General features: G+C 48.2%; 1 protein-coding gene across 1 annotated transcript; it reads left to right on the forward strand.

Annotated features, from left to right (window-relative positions):
* The first annotated feature begins 1395 nt into the window (after positions 1–1395).
* On the forward strand, positions 1396–16862 carry CHRM1 (cholinergic receptor muscarinic 1). Its single transcript, XM_083717951.1, has 2 exons — positions 1396–1492; positions 14277–16862. Exon 2 carries the CDS (start codon positions 14373–14375, stop codon positions 15954–15956), a length of 1584 nt encoding a protein of 527 aa, XP_083574077.1. The 5' UTR covers positions 1396–1492; positions 14277–14372; the 3' UTR covers positions 15957–16862.
* The last annotated feature ends 732 nt before the right edge of the window (positions 16863–17594 follow it).

Raw genomic sequence — 17594 nt, forward strand, 5'->3', positions numbered from 1 at the left:
CTTTAGCCAAAGGCTCTCAGAGAGGCTCGCGGGGGGGGGGGGGGGGATAGCATTAAGACTGTTCTCAACTAAAAATAAACATGGCACTTGAGGGGAAAGGAATGGGCTGGTTAGAGTGTGGCGCTCATGACACCAGGGTTGCAGGTTCGACCCCAGTATGGGACAGCTGCATATTTGTGAATTGTTCAGGGTTGGACTAGATTGTATTTTAGTGTTCTGTTGGAAGCCACCCAGAGTGATTGGGGCGGGGTATTAATAATTATTATTATTATTATTATTATTATTATTATTATTATTATTGATTGTCAAGGTCCCTTCCAACTCTACAATTCTATGATTCTATGAAAAGCAAGCTCAAGCACAATTTCTTCAAGGTCTAGTTCTTCAAGTTAGCATCGGTGTCAGTTCCGACTAATAAAGGTAAAGGTCCAGTCGTGGCCGACTCTGGGGTTGCGGCGCTCATCTTGCTTCATTGGCCGAGGGAGCCGGCGTACAGCTTCCAGGTCATGCGGTCAGCATGACTAAGCCGCTTCTGGTGAACCAGAGCAGCGCACAGAAGCACCGTTTACCTTCCCGCCAGAGCAGTACCTATTTATCTACTTGCAGTTTGACGTGCTTTCGAACTGCTAGGTGGGCAGGAGCAGGGACTGAGCAACGGGAGCTCACCCGTCGCAGGGATTCGAACCGCTGACCTTCTGATCGGCAAGTCCTAGGCTCAGTGGTTTAACCCACAGCGCCATCCACGTCCCAGTTCCAACTGATGCTCAACTGCAAAGCTGCAACCATGGGTGTAGCCAGGGGCAGGGAGGCAGCTGCCCCCCAAATCAAGTAAATAAAGAAAAATACACTAAGCCCATAGCTACACCCCTTCTCACACCCAACCTTCTAAACAAAAGTCAGCATTTCTGCTTCCAGTTACCAAAGCAGAGGTATATTTGTCGCTTTCTTTCTTTTTTTTACAGTAAGGATTTTTTTAAAAAAAAGCTGGAAAGTGTCATAGGCCAGCGATGGAGCTTAAATGCTTGATGCCCCAGGTTCAACCCCAGCATCTCCAGATAGGGTTAGGATCGGATTCTCTGCCTGAAACCCTGACGAGATCTGCTGCCAGTCAGTGCAGACAATATGGAGCTAGATGGGCCAATGGTCTGACTCAGCCGAAGGCAACTTCCTATGCTACTAATCCATTTCGTATTTGTCAATTCCATAACAACCTTCTAAAATCCTCCCACAAAGCCAGGAGTCTCACTCTTGGTCTCGTATCCAGCAGAGGGAGCGAAGGAGAGGAGGATGGTTTATTGGAGTGCTGGGTGGGTGTTTTTTTCCCTTCTTCCAGTCTGCTGTTTGCTCCCACTACCAGACTTCCCAGAAAGAACAAAAGCCCTCAGCTGGAGACCAGGCAAGTCTTCAGTGAGTCTCAAAGGAACCAGAGAAGCCAGCAGGCATCTCACCTGGATGGGCTATGATCCGAGAATCTGAGTCAGGGCTCAGGAAGGTAAGTGAGGCATTCATGTCAACTGCCTTGTAGCCTTTAGAGATCAACACGATCTAAGGCACAGCTGAGGCCATTTCCAGACAATCTGTTTTCATGAGCATTCATCCTGTCTTGTTTGCACAAAGTTTGCGGGGAGGCTAAGACAACCGTGGCAATTTATCTAGCACTTGTTCTGATTTGTTTATGGGCATGTTAGATGGTGTAGCATCAAAGCAACGGCTATCCCACAATTTATTGTGCATTGCCTATCGTTTTCCTTATAAAAAGAAGTCTGGGGGGGAGTTGCGGGGGGGGGGGGAGTTTGTTGTGCAAATGCTCCAAATCAGCCTGAATTGCGCAACCTGAATTTGCCAGCATGTGGCTGATTCCTACCAAAACTGTTGACTGCCTGGAAAATGCTTTTGTTCAATGTAATGGGAAATTACAAATGCCTGGACCTGGAAAATGCTTTTATTCAATGTAAGGGGACAAATCCTGGCGAATTGACCCAGGACACTGACTCTCAGGCCTAAAAACCAGCCTCATTACCCACTGAGCTCTTTTGATATTATCTGTCTGTGTCAAATCACTGATGGTCAGTGGATTGTAGACCTAAACATCCACAGTTATTCTGTGGCATAAAGCTTTCAGCCACAATAAAGAGTCTAGTTTTATTGTGCGACAAGGCTCTTTTGGGTTTGTTTGCCTGAATAGGCTAGCACAGCTGCCTCTCTGGAACGTAGCGTTAGATTTAATATAGACTACGTAGATGCTCATTAGAAATAAACACATTTCACCTAGAAATGAAAGACAAATTTGATTCTGTTCACATTTGAAGGCAAGCCTACCTCATTCAAACCCAGCAAACCTTGACGGTTCTCAGAATATGGCAATGCAGTTCTCGGGCCAAGATAGAAGCGCTGGGGTAAAATGTGTGTCTATGCATGTAAAGCCAAAAATTAGCATGCAGAAAAATTGCACTCTATTAGAGGAAATTGCTTTGCGAAAAATGTGTATGATGGGCAAAATTGCATACCAAAAAAAAAAAAAAATGTGCATAGCAGGAGAAATTCATCCTAAATTGAATTTTCACAAGCCCTTTAAAAACAGCATTCACAAACCGCCGTGGAAATGTAGAGGGAAACCAAAACTGAGACATTCACCCATCAAATGAAAAATTGTGGGAAAGAATTTTGCTTGCCGTTTAACAGCAGAAAGCATTTCCTCAACAGACACACAGAAATGCTTCCTGCCCATCCTGTGCCCTTGGAGGTTGGAAGGAGATGGTTTGCATCGCAAGCGTGGGTCAGATGGCAGAAGAGAAACAGTTGTGGGCTACAATGAGGAACCACGGGCAAGAGAAGGCCTGTCTGTTAATCGTGCTCACTCAGAAGCATTTCCAATTCATTTCAGAAGGATTTACTTCCAAGCAAATTGGTTTTGCTTGGAATGAGAAAGCAGTGCTGTTCTCATTTGAACAGAGAACCCAGAATTAGTACCAAGAGGACTGTTTTATGTGTACCTCACCTTTTCCAGATTAAGGGACCCATTGCCCCTGCTCAAGAAGGGTTGGGGGACATCGTACGTGTGACGTCATGCATGCACAATGGGCCCCTCCAATGTTGGGCACAACTCAGCATCCCTGGCCTGAGACATGGAAGACCGCTGGGGACCTTGGAACCGCCAGTATCTCTCAACCCAAGCCTACCTCTCAGGGCTGTTGTGAGGCTAAAATTGGGAGAGGGGAAGAGAACCATGTACGCCCCCTTGCGGTCCAAGAAGGAAAAGTGTAATTATAATGTAAAGGATTGTCAGAACAGAGAAGCATGGGATCCTCCCTCTCCCCAAAGCAAGGTGACTGTATGCTCAGAGGCACTGTCACCATTACTTTCTGTAACTATGTGCTGCTGCTTGCCAGGGAGCGGTGAGTTTTCGTTTTCTGAAAATGCATATAACAATTTGTCCCCATATACCACCCCAAGAAACATTCCATGTTAACTGAAACACTTTAAAAGGTAAAGGTAAAGGACCCCTGACAGTTAAGTCCAGTCGCAAACGACTCTGGGGTTGCAGCGCTCATCTCGCTTTACTGGCCAAGGGAGCCGACGTTTGTCCGCAGACAGTTTTTCCGGGTCATGTGGCCAGGTCATGACTAAGCCGCTTCTGGTGAACCAGAGCAGCGCACGGAAAACGCCGTTTACCTTCCCGCCGGAGTGGTACCTATTAATCTACTTGCACTGGCATGTTTTCGAACTCCTAGGTTGGCAGGAGCAGGGACTGAGCAACAGGAGCTCACCCCGTCACAGGGATTCGAACCACCGACCTTCCGATTGGCAAGCCCAAGAGACTCAGTGGTTTAGACCACTGCATGGCTTTAATTCTGTGCTATTGTGCTCAGTACAGTTACTCTGATAGAAATGTTGCTTGCTCATTTTCAGTGCTTTGTAATTATCCGGAGCTGCGTCAATTGTCATTGTTGGGGGAGCAGCGTACAGATAATCAGTCAAATCAAATGTCTTTCTGGGCCAAGCCATGGCACTGGAAAGAGGTTCAGGGGCTCAATCCTGCGCGCTCGAATGAAAAGTTCCAAACACTTCAGTGTTTAGAAGCTCTCACAAGTTCTGTGGAATTGCAAGCACGTGGCTTAAGCCGACGGGGAGAGCTTATATGGGGAAGATATGAGACAAATGTTCCACTTCTCTGGAGAGAGCTGAGTGGGGGCTCACTTCCCCAGTCCGCCCCCCGCCCCCAGCAGTAACATTAACCACCTGCCAGCGAAGGCAGCCTCAAAAGTTTCCTGCAAGCGTTGCAATGCACATGTGCTACGTTTTATTCTTTTCACATAGCTTTTGGAAGATCTGGTTTCTCTTTCCCACAGCAAAATAGGTGGGAAAAGTCAAGACACCCCACCCCACACAAGGGACAGGTGAATCTGATTTTCCTGGTTCTCAATTTTCCAGCCTTAATTTCACTTCTCCACTTTTTTTACATCGGTTTCTGATCTTTTGTTTTTAAGTCTTCGTGAAATTCCATCAGCATTTTAGTGCGATTTTTCATTCCCCCCAAAAAAAAGCTTAACAACTTTTGTGTCCTGAATTTTCCTTCTAGAAATATGGCACTCCTACCCTTGTTGTTGTTGTTTAGTCATTTAGTCGTGTCCGACTCTTCGTGACCCCCTGGACCAGAGCATGCCAGGCATTCCTGTCTTCCACTGCCTCCCGCAATTCGGTCAAATTCATGCTGGTAGCTTCGAGAACTTCCAACCATCTTGTCCTCTGTCGTCCCCTTCTCCCTGTGCCCTCAATCTTTCCCAACATCAGGGTCTTTCCCAGGGAGTCTTCTCTTCTCATGAGGTGGCCAAAGTATTGGAGCCTCAGCTTCAGGATCTGTCCTTCCAGTGAGCACTCAGGGCTGATTTCCTTAAGAATGGGGAGGTTTGATCTTCTTGTAGTCCATGGGACTCTCCAGAGTCTCCTCCAGCACCATAATTCAAAAGCATCAATTCTTTGGCAATCAGCCTTCTTTATGGTCCAGCTTTCACTTCCATACATCACTACTGGGAAAACCATAGCTTTTAATTTACAGACCTTTGTTGGCAAGGTGATGTCTCTATTTTTTAAGATGCTCTCTAGGTTTGTCATTGCTCCTACCCTACCCTTGACCACTGGCTTTGCTTCCCAGCTTCCCGTCGGAGCGTCTGCCTGGCCACTGTGAGGAAAGGATGCTGAACTAGACGGGCCTTTGGTGTGGTCCAGCAGAGGCAGCCAGGCTCTCCTTATGTCCCTGTGTTAGATTCCCTTCAGGGGCCTTGCTGGACCCCTGGCAAGGTTGTAAACAACTGCCTTCTGTTTCAAATTAAGGCTTTTAGAAGGAGAGAAATTAAATAAGGGTAAGCAGGCAGACGGTCCCCGACTCTGGGCATCAATTGAGAATGGATGCGTCTGCAGATATAAAAGACACCATTATGTAATGCATCAGATCCTAGGTCTATCTGCACCGCCACTCGTTTCTAACTGCAGCCAGGCTGGTGCTTTTGGAAAGTCAGATGCTGGCTATGAAACTGGACATTTGTACTTGATAAGCCCACCTTTCCTCCAAGGTGGCAGACATGGTTCTCTTCCTTTACATCCTACCCTCACAATGACCCTGCAAGGTAGGTCAGGCTGAGACAGCAACAACCTTTGAACATCAATGTGCACAGAAGAGATCATGTTTATTAATACTATAGTCAAAATTACAAAACGCAAACAAACCGTTCAAGTTCATTCATCCACTGCAAGAACAGAACAGGAGTTAAGGTCACGCTAAGGGATGCGGGTGGCGCTGTGGTCTAAACCACTGAGCCTCTTGGGTTTGCCGATCAGAAGGTTGGTGGTTTGAATCCCCACAACAGGGTGAGCTCCTGTTGCTCCTGCCAACTTAGCAGTTCGAAAGCGCACCCCAAAGTGCAAGTAGATAAATAGGTACTGCTCTGGCAAGAAGGTAAACGGCGTTTCCGTGCGCTGCTCTGGTGTCAATGTCCTGTTGCGCCAGAAGCGGCTTAGTCCTGCTGGCCACATGACCTGGAAAAACTGTCTGCAGAGCGGACAAACGCCGGCTCCTTCGGCCTGTAAAGCGAAATGAGCACCGCAACCCCAGAGTCGTCTGTGACTGGACTTAACTGTCAGGGGTCCTTTACCTTTACCTTTTTAAGGGTTGATTTGCATCCCACCATTCCCCCAAGGAGCTCAATATGGCAGAGATTATTCTTCCCCCCCCCCACTCCCCATTAATCCTTACAACTAAGGTGAAGCTGTGAGACAGGTGCTTTGACCTAGTGAGCTTCATGGCAGAGCAGATGTTTGAATCTGAGTCTCCCAGCTCATAGTCCAACCCTCTAACCACTACACCACACTCTGTCTCAACATGGAGGTTTTTGTTACTTGGTGCTGGAGGGAGCAATTTATGTCATCCACCTGCAAAAATAAAGACAGACAAAGTTTATCCACTCCTCTTTTACAGCAAGGCCTCTCTGCTCGTGCTCAAACGCAGGCCACGTCAGGCGACCTGTTTATTGAGCATTCCTCCTAATTTGTTTGCAGGCAACGCCTGTGGGGTGGCTACACGTCATCAGCTATTTACTGAGCATTTTTGCAGAGAGGTCAGGTGAGGCTGCATCAAGTCATCGTTTATCCCACACTTTCCCATGTGTATTCCTGACGCTTTGGTGTACTTTAATTGTAGAAACCTTAAATTCCTCCCGCAAAACATTTCTTAATTTTTACTTTCAATTTCAATTTAATTTCAATTTCAAGGCAGCATTACAATATCTAAGAATAAAACCAGTGAGAAGCATCCACAGAAGCATTGTTAAATGCCGATGAGCTAAAAAAAGAAAATTCACATTGCAAAGGAGGCCTAAGTTGAAAACAGTGCCATTCCAGACCTTCCAAGTGTCCCGGTTTCTGAGTTGATCCTGGAATGTCCCCATTTTCCTTAGAGCAATCCTATTTTCATCAGATAAATGTTGGAGGGTATGGAGTTACGCAACCCCTGAGCCAAGGAGATAAGTAACTATACAACCTATATAAGACATCTGATGGTAGTCCTATATAGGGAATTTTTAAAAAAAGTTTACTGTTTTATTATGTTTTTATATATGTTGGAAACTACCCACAGTGGCTGTGTGGAGCATCATCATCACTGAATAGGACATCCCTATTTTCATCAGAGAAACGTTGGAGGGTATACATTCCCCTTATCACAAAATGTCCAATGGGAGATAGCTCAGACCCTCCCTATTTTCCAGCAACAGTCCCGAATTTACAGAAGCCATCCTGGTTTCTGATTTGATTCCAGAATGTTTTCCTTAGGATGTCCCGATTTTCACCAGAGAAATGGGCATGCTGGTGTGTTGCGCAAGACCTCCAAACCAACTTGAATCATTGCACAACCTGCACTAACTGGAATTTGTGACTGAATTGCACCTGAAAATAGCAACTGTTGGAACTGTACTGGAGAAATACTTCACACAGCTTCGATGTACATTACGAACCTTTGTGACGCTGAAAGTAATGATTAGCGCCCTGCCCGTGGAGCTGTGGAATGCCACCACCTCTGGCCGCAGCCAATCGGGTGCCACATTCCCCGCTCTCCCATGAGCATCCATGCAATGCACCGCCCTTTCCGTGCACCAAACCCCAAAATAGAACAGCACGCTGACTTACAGCAGCGGCAGAGAAAGAGAGGAAGGCAGGCAGCGCAGAGGTGTCACTCTGCGATTTTATTCCATAAACACAGTGTGAGTAAGAACACGCTTTGGCAGATTCCAGAGGGTTCAAGAAAGTGAGACGTGAAACGTTCCCACAAATGCACGCCGATATTGTGAGTCACACACCAGTTGAGGCTGTTGTATTAGGGCAAAAGGGGCGCTCGCTGCCGAACAAACCTCCCTCTACCCTTAGCCAACCCCCACCCAGCTACCTACCAGCCTGCTTTTGAACTTACAACCCATCCCGGGGATAGCACTCCCTCTCAGCTTCTTGTTCTCTACAGTGGCGGAGGAAGGGGGTGTGGTGGGTGCGGGCTGCCCCAGGTGTCATCACTGAGGGGGGTGTGACAAAAGGACAAAAATGTAAGTTTTTAAAAATAACAAAATAATAAAAATTAAAAACTGGGCTCATGCAACTTTTTAGTTCAGTCAAGAAACGCAACAAAATGCAGCTGGCACTGGGCGTCACACCGTGGGGGCTGGCACTTACCGCGGGGCCTACAGCATGCCCGAGCCACGCGTCTCTCCTGGGAGTGACATGGTGGCTTGGGCGCCCGCAGGCTCTGTGCTGCCTGAAATGGCATCATGGAGCTTGTGTTTGCCCACCGCCTCTCTCTCAGCTGCCCTACAGCTGAGGGGGAGGCGGCAGAGAGACTCCATGCAGCGCACCCCACCCCCAGCTGCAGGATGTGTTCGCCACACCGGGCACCCGAGTGGCTAGCTACGCCGCTGGTTCTTTAGTCCCAAGGCTCATCCATGATTCCTAGGCATGGGTCTGAGAGGTTTTTCCTTTTGTCCCACTGCTTTCCCCAGGAAAGCCCATTGTTTACCTCTGAATCCATAACAAATCAGGTTTGTTACGGATTGGCATCGTTCCGATTCAGCAATAATAATGATGAGAAGAACTTTATTATTTATACCCTGTCCACCTGACTGGGTTTCCCCAGCCACTCTGGGTGGTAGACACAAAAACCCTGCCACAAACACTATGCAATAGAATGAAAATGTCATCAACACCCCCCACAACACCCTCCCTCTCCCTTTCTCTCTCTCTCTCCCCCCTTCCCTCCCAAAAAGTCTATGACAATAGTGGCAGAATCTAGACACTTATAAAAAACCTTGTGAAAATGCTTTTTTAAAAAAAGTTTTGAAATATATATTGAATTTGCCATAGCTCACCATCGCCATCTAGTGTCACATTTGTATAATGCACTTTAGAACAATCTTAAAACGTTTTATTTGCAGCTGTATAGCTGAGTCCAGTGTCTCACACCGAATGTAAATGAACTGTGAAAAAAGATTCTATGAACTGAAAGTGGAGACGCTACATGTACTTTTCCTTGTTTGCTTTGTATCACAAAAAAGTCTTTAATAAAAACTAAATTAAAAACAATCAAACAAACAAAAACAGTGGCTTTCCCAGAGGGAGAGCCACGGGGCAAAAGAAAAACGTCTTGTACCCATGCCTAGAAACTGTGGGACAAGTGTGGATGAGCCCATCATGTAGAACTCAGGAAGATGGGGACAAAAATGTTCCTGGCTCTGTGTTTCTCTGCATTATCTCTACAATGGTACCTTAGGTTACATACGCTTCAGGTTACATATGCTTCAGGTTACAGACTCAGCTAACCCAGAAATAGTGCTTCAGGTTAAGAACTTTGCTTCAGGATGAGAACAGAAATCGTGCTCCGGCAGTGAGGCAGCAGCGGGAGGCCCCATTAGCTAAAGTGGTGCTTCAGGTTAAGAACAGTTTCAGGTTAAGAACGGACCTCCGGAACGATTTAAGTACTTAACCCGAGGTACCACTGTACTCCCAGGCTGGGGCCAGTTTGCAAGGAGATACTCCCTTAATTAGACAATGGCCAGAAAGGGGACGAGCTGCTGCCCAATTCATCACAAGGGCACAACACTTGCCCCGCCCTGGGCACCAGCAACCCACGCTATGCCCCTGGCTGGGCAAGTCAGGAAGGCCCCCTGATTCTCCTTTCAACTCTGTCTTCCCTTCTCCAGCCCTTCTGTTTCCTTTTCCCAGTTGCAACAGCAGTCACAGCTTAGGGCAGGTTTCCGCTGCCTGTGTCGTACTACAATTCCCAAACTTCCTGGAGCTTCGATCCTATTTGTCAGGGTTAATTTTGTCCTTGTAATGTCCCAGAGAACTAATGTTTGGACAGGAGAACACACTGATGTTTTACCCCTCTCCCTGGGTCAACTTCCTCCGTCTCCCAATTCTGGCACCCGAGAGATTGCCTCTTGTTGACAAATAGAAGGCAGGCCTCCTCTGGCTTGGAGCACCTACATAGGCACAGGATATTCCAGATGGCTTAGCGCTCTCGAGCCTCGCCGCCCAAAGATGTACAGACCGAGGAGGAGGGTGGCAAGAGCAGCTCTTTCCCCATCAGCACCTCCATGATGACATCCAGAGCTCCATTCATCAAAAGCTAATGTAAATATTTTCCGCCAACGGACGGATGCCTAAGAGAGGCAGCGTTCTCGACCACGCTCCGCTCTTGGCCCGATCCGCAAGACACGTGCACCTGGCCTCCTCACTTGGCAAGCCCCTCTCCTCCCTGCCTTGGTAGAGGTTTCGAAACCATTTGGAACAGGCAAGAGAAATCACGGCCCAAAAATACGAGGATGGAGCAGGCTGGTGCCATAAGCCTGGCACCTGGGTCTAGAGAATTGGGGGCAAGGGGGGGTGGATTTCAGTCTGGTTCATGTTGAAAAGGAAGCCTCCCTGCTTTGCCCTTCCCAAAACAAGGCATGCAATCCTTCAAAGACAGCACTGCTTCAAATTTAGTGGTGCAGTTCTGCAAACAAAAAATGTGTACCAAAAATGCATGTACAGTGGTATCTCGGGTTAAGTACTTAATTCGTTCCAGAGGTCCGCTCTTAACCTGAAACTGTTCTTAACCTGAAGCACCACTTTAGCTAATGGGGCCTCCTGCTGCCGCCGTGCCGCCAGAGCACGATTTCTGTTCTCATCCTGAAGCAAAGTTCTTAACCTGAAGCACTATTTCTGGGTTAGCTGAGTCTGTAACCTGAAGCGTATGTAACCTGAACCGTATGTAACCCAAGGTACCACTGTAGTGGAGAGCAATGGGCACAGAAATGCATGCATTGGTGAAGGTAACATAGAACGGTGTGTTATATACTGGGGGAAATGGCAAAAATGTGGATGTCTCACGGACTGCTTGGGTGCAGTGGAATGGTGGGAAGGGAACCAGCTGGGCAACCCCCAAGAGAAGGCGGCTCAGGGCCTGGGGAGTGGTGGTGGGGCGGCAAGGGGAGGTCAGAGGGAGAAGAGGGAGGAGCCTGAAGCTGAAGAAGAAACAGAAGCAGAAACTGAAGCAGGCGAGAGCAAGGAGAGAGGCCAAGAGGCAGGGATGAGTCACGGGTGTCTCTCCCTCCTGCTGTGACGGGCTCCCATCCCTGCTGGTCTCCCAGAACCAGGAAAGGTATGAAGAGAGCAGAGGAGGAATTAGCTTCGCACAGGCGCTGTCTCAGATTGCATGGGGGAAACCCTGGAGAGGAAGGGACAAACCCAAGTGAGCCCCTGGGATTTCACACCGCTTGGAGATTGGAGTGGCATGTAACCCTGCTGCCTGGGTGACTGTGGGCCAGTCACTGCCTCTCTCTCCATCTAACCTTCCTCACAAGGATAACATGTACACCACCTTGAGCTCCTTGGAGGAAAGAGGGAATAAAAATGTAACAACAACAACACCTTCCACTGCATGCTTGGGGTAATCCAGATTAGGACCACAGCAGGGTGGGTGCGAGGTGTCAAAGCAAAACTGGGTGGAGCAGTACATCTGCATTTTACCTCTGTGCAGTAAGCTAGTTTCCACACACTTGCACCCCTCTCTCCATCTTCCATCCATGCTAGCAAGAAGCATTATCAGACTTTAGGGGCACATTCCAGCCAGGCACAGAAACTGGGGGTTCAAAGCAAGACCAGTGAGACTGCAGCCTGGAGAGAATCCTTAGGACCAGATGGAGAGGGTTGGAGGGCTGCCCCCCCCCATTCTTGAGGGTTTCCTGTTCCTGTTCCATTGCATGGCAGCAGTTCCACCAAGATCTCAATGGCTGAAGAGTCTGTTCTATCACTTAAAAAGGTAAAGGGACCCCGGACCATTAGGTCCAGTCGTGGCCAACTCTGGGGTTGTGGTGCTCATCTCGCTTTACTGGCCAAGGGAGACGGCGTATAGCTTCCGGGTCATGTGGCCAGCATGAACAAGCCACTTCTGGCAAACCAGAGCCGCACACGGAAACGCCATTTACCTTCCCGCCAGAGTGGTACCTATTTATCTAATGTACTTTGACATGCTTTCGAACTGCTAGGTTGGCAGGAGCAGGGACCGAGCAACGGGAGCTCATCCCGTCACGGGGATTCGAACCGCTGACCTTCTGATCGGCAAGTCCTAGGCTCTGTGGTTTAACCCACAGCGCCACCCGCGTCCCCTGTTCTATCACTTACCCGAGTTCTTTTTTAACTTGAACTTGGAACCTCCTGCATACCCAGCAGGTCCTGCCCCTGAGCCACAAGCCTCCCTATTTTAATCAGGCCTCAGCTTCCTTCTCTCCCAAGGTGCCTCTGTGGTGCCAGGCGGTTCTGTTTGAACTCGTGACTATGGAATATTGACACAAGGGGAAGACAGAGAAGAAGTGGGGGAAGCCCCACAAGGAGCAGTTTTGAAAGGAACAACGGCCGGCTCTTTCTGCTTGAGAAACCCCCCCACTGGCGCCGTCACCTTCAGCTGCCCCTTGGTGGGCAGGAGGGAGAGAAAGAGAAAGGAGAAAGGAAGGAGAAGAAAGACCTTCCAAGCTGCCCAGGGAGGGGCAGAAGGTTGAGTTGAGGACACTGTAGACCAAAGCAGCTGTTTCTCCCATATGGCAGACCTTCAGGTATGCTAGATTTATTTTCTTAGATCACCTGCAGACAGTCACCATTTGCTACTGGGTCAAGGTACTTGGGTTAATTCACAAAGCCTAAACAACTGGGGCTCAAAAGACCTTTAAAATCCTTCCTGATTCCTTATGCTCCGCCACGAGCCTTGAGATCCTCAGTTGGGGCATTTCTAGGGGTTTCCCCATACCCCTGAGGTTCAGCTCACCTTTGCAAGGGTCCAGAGCCTTAGGGGGGTGAGCCTTGCCCTGTGGAACTCACTGCCAGTAGACGATTTGGCAGAAACCATCTCTTTCTTCCTTCAGATGCCTTCTGAGAATGGCACACCCTCCAACATTTCTCTGATGAAAATAGGGACATCCTATTCAACAACAACAATTTTATTATTTATACCCCACCCATCTGACTGGGTTGCTTCAGATGTCTTCTAAAGGTTGGGGGTGCTTCAGATGTATAGTTACTTATCTCCTTGGTTCAGGGGTCCAATAACTCCATACTCTCCAACATTTACCTGATGAAAATAGGGATGCCCTAAGGAAAAGTGGGACATTCCAGGATCAAATCAGAAACCAGGACAGCTTCTGTAAATCCGGGACTGTTCCTGGAAAATAGGGGCATTTGGAGGGTCTGGAATGGCACCCTTTTCAACGCAATATGAATTTGCAATATGAATTTTCTCCTTTTTAGCTCATCGGCATTTAACAGTGGATGCTTCTTGCAGGTTTTATTCTTAGATATTGTAATGTTGCCTTTTTACTGTTATGAAAGTAACAATTAATAAATGTTTTGCAGGAGGAATTTAAGGTTTGTACAATTCAAGTACATTTAAGTGCTTTGATGCAACAAACCCACTTAAAACACAAACACACACCCACACACCAGACTTTTTGCAGTTGGAAATGTGATGGGGAGATGGATGGATGGATGGATGGATGGATGGATGGATGGATGAGCGAATGATTGGTAAGATGTGTAAATGCCCTGCAAGCAAATCAAGATGAATGATCCATGTCATGTAATCTTCCCACAAGCCAAACAGAATGAATGGCTGTTAGCCACAATGGCTATACACTACCTCTGTTATTGGAGGCAGTGTGCCAGTTGCTTGTAATCACAAGTGGAGATTTCTCTGCTATGCTCAGGTGCTGCTTGCGATGTGATTTCCCCCTGAAAAATGTGCTTCCCCCCCCCCAGGTCAAGAGCCTCATGCTCTACTGATTGAGCTACCACAGTGAAGCTTTTCCCATAATTGTATGAGAAAAGGCTTAACCCGTTGAGCTTCCACTTAGAAAATAAGACAGAAGCCAGAAAAGTGCATTGAAGGAGGAAGTTGAAACAGGAGCTCTTTAGGAGATTGGGGATTTATATTGCCTGGGGTCCAAACAGGAAGTGCATCAAGCATAGCTCTGACTTCACTCATTGGCTAAAATGTCTGACAAGTGGAACAGGCAGGTTGTCTCATTTCACAGATTTCACTTATGAGGATACCTGCACATTTTGCTTCGCAACTGTTTTTCTAAGAGGACTAGAGACTTAATTTTTTTTTTAAGGCTCAGAGTTGGAGCGGGGATCTATCTGGGACCACCAATGTAGGATTTGCAGGCATCAGGCTATGTTACTGACTTCTGTCTCCATTCCTCTCCTTCCAGGTGAAGTCCTTGGGCTGAAGGAAAGTCTGCAACTGGCACTTCCTTTTAATCTGAGGTGGCCGTCAGAAGTAAAAAAGGACCTTGTTCCACATACCCATGTGGCTGTCTTCCTGGAACCCTTTTCTAGATGGTGACCAGGAGAGACTTCACGGTGACACCATGAACATCTCAAGCAACCCACTAGCTCCAAACGACACCCTGGAACCCACCAGGCCTTCATCAGAAGGTGGGCACTCTCTTTGGGAGGTGGTCTTGATCATTTTAACGACGGGGATCATCTCCTTTGTCACTGTGGTGGGGAACCTTCTGGTGATGATCTCTTTCAAGGTCAACCGGGAGCTGAAGACCGTCAACAATTACTTCTTGCTCAGCTTAGCTGGCGCCGACCTCATCATTGGAGCCATCTCCATGAACCTGTACACCACCTACATTGTCATGGGGCGGTGGGCGATGGGCAGTGTGGCCTGCGATTTGTGGCTGGCCCTGGACTACGTTGCCAGCAACGCATCTGTCATGAACCTGTTGGTCATCAGCTTTGACCGCTACTTCTCCATCACCCGCCCGCTCACCTACAGAGCCAAGCGGACACCCAAGAGGGCCGCTGTTATGATAGGCTTGGCTTGGCTGATCTCCATTATCCTATGGGCACCCGCCATCTTGTTCTGGCAGAACTTTGTCGGCAAGCGGACAGTCCCTGAGGATGACTGCTACATCCAGTTCTTCTCTGTGCCAATCATCACCTTCGGAACGGCCATTGCGGCCTTCTACCTCCCCGTCATCATAATGGTGGCTCTCTACTGGAAGATCTTCCAGGAGATCCAGAAGAGAGCCAAGGAACTGTCTGGACTACAGGGCTCAGAGTTTGGGAACAAAGCCCAAGCTGCCTCCAGAATACCCCCAAACAGTGGCAGCAGGGGCAGCAGCAGTAGCAGCTCGGAGCCATCCCACTCTGTCGCAGCTTCCTCTGCTGTGGTTGTCCTTCCTCTGCAGACATGCTGCTTTCCTGCTGGGCAGAGGGCTGAGGGCCTGTTCATAGACCAAAGCAGCAATGGCAGCTGGAACAACACGGAGGACGAGGAAGTGGAGGAGGCCTCTGCCGACTCCTTGACGTCATCCGAGGGCGAGGAACAGCCCTTCGAAGTCCACACCATCTGCTCAGCAGTCATCCGCCTGCCCATGATCAACACTGTCCTGCAGCCACCGCAGCCAGGTCAGTGCCGAGATCCCAAGGCAGCGTCCGGTAGGAACTGGGCGGGCGGAAAGGTCCTCGTCGGGATCCCAAGGCAACCTCCGGTCATGGAGAACAAGCTCAAGAAAGCAGCAATGCCACCCCTGATGGAGAAGACTCCAGCAGCGGCCAAGAGCCAAGCCTTCAGGAGGAAGAGGAGGAAGAATCGTGTCTCCAAAAGGAAAACACTCTCTCTGATGAAGGAGAAGAAAGCAGCCCGGACGCTCAGCGCCATCCTTTTGGCCTTCATCGTCACCTGGACTCCCTACAACATCATGGTGCTGGTGTCGACTTTCTGCCAGGGATGCATCCCCAAAGGCCTTTGGAAACTGGGGTACTGGCTTTGCTATGTCAACAGCACCATCAACCCCATGTGCTATGCCCTCTGCAATAAGTCGTTCCGGACCACCTTCCGGATGCTGCTGCAGTGTCGTGGGGGTCGGCGACGCTAGAGGGAGAAGGGAGCAACTCCTAGGTGGCGCCGGTCCATTGAGCAGGGGGCACGAAGACCCCGATGTGGTGCATAAAATAAGGAAGGGCAAACAGAGAGGGGGATGGAACAGAGATCCTTCCCAATTTTAGGGCTAGGTATTTATATTTTGGAACTATGATATGCCTGGGTATGTTTACAGAATTCAGCACTGCAGAGGCACAGAGGTGGTCTCCCCCATAATGCATGCTTAAATATATATATACTTTTAAGCTCAGAAGACATTTTGCTCCTAAGAACATAAGAACCACTGGGACACTCCATCCTAGACCAGGACATAAAGGCTTCAACCACCTAGACCCCCAGAATCTGGTATTCAGAAGTAGGCTGTCTGTGAAAAGATTTGTTCCAGAAAATAAAGTGTTCCTCTGTCAACTTCTAGGCCACCACAAATTCTTTGCAAAAGGAATAAAGGAAGCAGAGTAAGTTGTAGGGAAAGTGCAGATTGAATCAGTATCCCTTCGTTATTCGGATTTTGGAATTTATAGGCTTATTGGCAGAGACTTTAGGAGAGAGAGAAAACCATAGGTGTATCCAACTAAGTTCTCAGATCAGACCCATTGGAATGAATGGATCTAAGCTACACTAACACTAGCTAAAACCCTATGCACATGATTCTTGTTTGCCTTGCTCATTGTTTCTGTTGTTAGAAGGACAATAAAAACGAGTGCTTTACAAATCCTATGTAGAATGGTGGAAGTTGTTGGGTGGAAAAGAGAAGGGGAGACACAATAGTCTTCAGCAAGTCCGTGTTGTACAGAAGATGGAACAGACTTCCTGTTGTTTGCCTCTCCAGAAGGCAGAACTGGGAGCAATGGGTGGAAATTGCAGGGAAGCTGTTTTGGACTAAAGATTAGGAGAAACTTTGTAATGGAAAGAGGTGTGCAGCAGTGGAACAGAGCGGGCTGCCCAGGAAGATGGCAGGCTCTCTCCTTTGCTGAGGGCATCTGAGCAGAGCCTGGAGAGTTATCACTTTCAGCCTAACCTACCTCACAGGGTTGTTGTGAGGATTAAAATGGGATGGGGGAGGGAAATCGTGTATGCCGCCTTGAGCTCTGTGAAGGACAGGTGGGGTATAAATGTAATGTAATGTAATGTAATGTAATGTAATGAGTAAATTATAGATCCTGCTCAGAGTAGGTAGTTGGGCTAGATAAACGTCTAATGCCATTTCTAGTTTTTAACGATTCCATGAACTTGCTTCACCTTTTCAAAACAAAACCAAAAAAAGCATGCAATCTTAATGTCGCCCATGATTACAAATAAGACCGTGGCCCAATGAAAGAAGTGTGAGCTACTTAATCCACTGAGCATCCATTAAATCTGCATAAATATACAATTTTGAAGGGAACGCAAGCTTCTTGGGCTTCAGATAATGCAGGGATTTCCAACGTGGCACCCGTGTGCGCAAGGATAACTTTGAGGTCTTCCCCTGATGCTTGGGGTGCCTCTGCCCTCTCCCCCTCCCAGTACCCCCCTTAGTCAAGAGGTGGGGAAGCTCCCATGGAAAGTACATAGAGCTGAAGGAGGAAGTCGGAAAAGCAACATTCGTTCCCACTTCCTCTTTCAGCTCTATGTACTTTTCAAGGCTCAGATTAAT

This window comes from Podarcis gaigeae (genome assembly GCF_964106915.1).
Source record: "Podarcis gaigeae genome assembly, chromosome: 16".
Lineage (NCBI taxonomy): Eukaryota > Metazoa > Chordata > Lepidosauria > Squamata > Lacertidae > Podarcis > Podarcis gaigeae.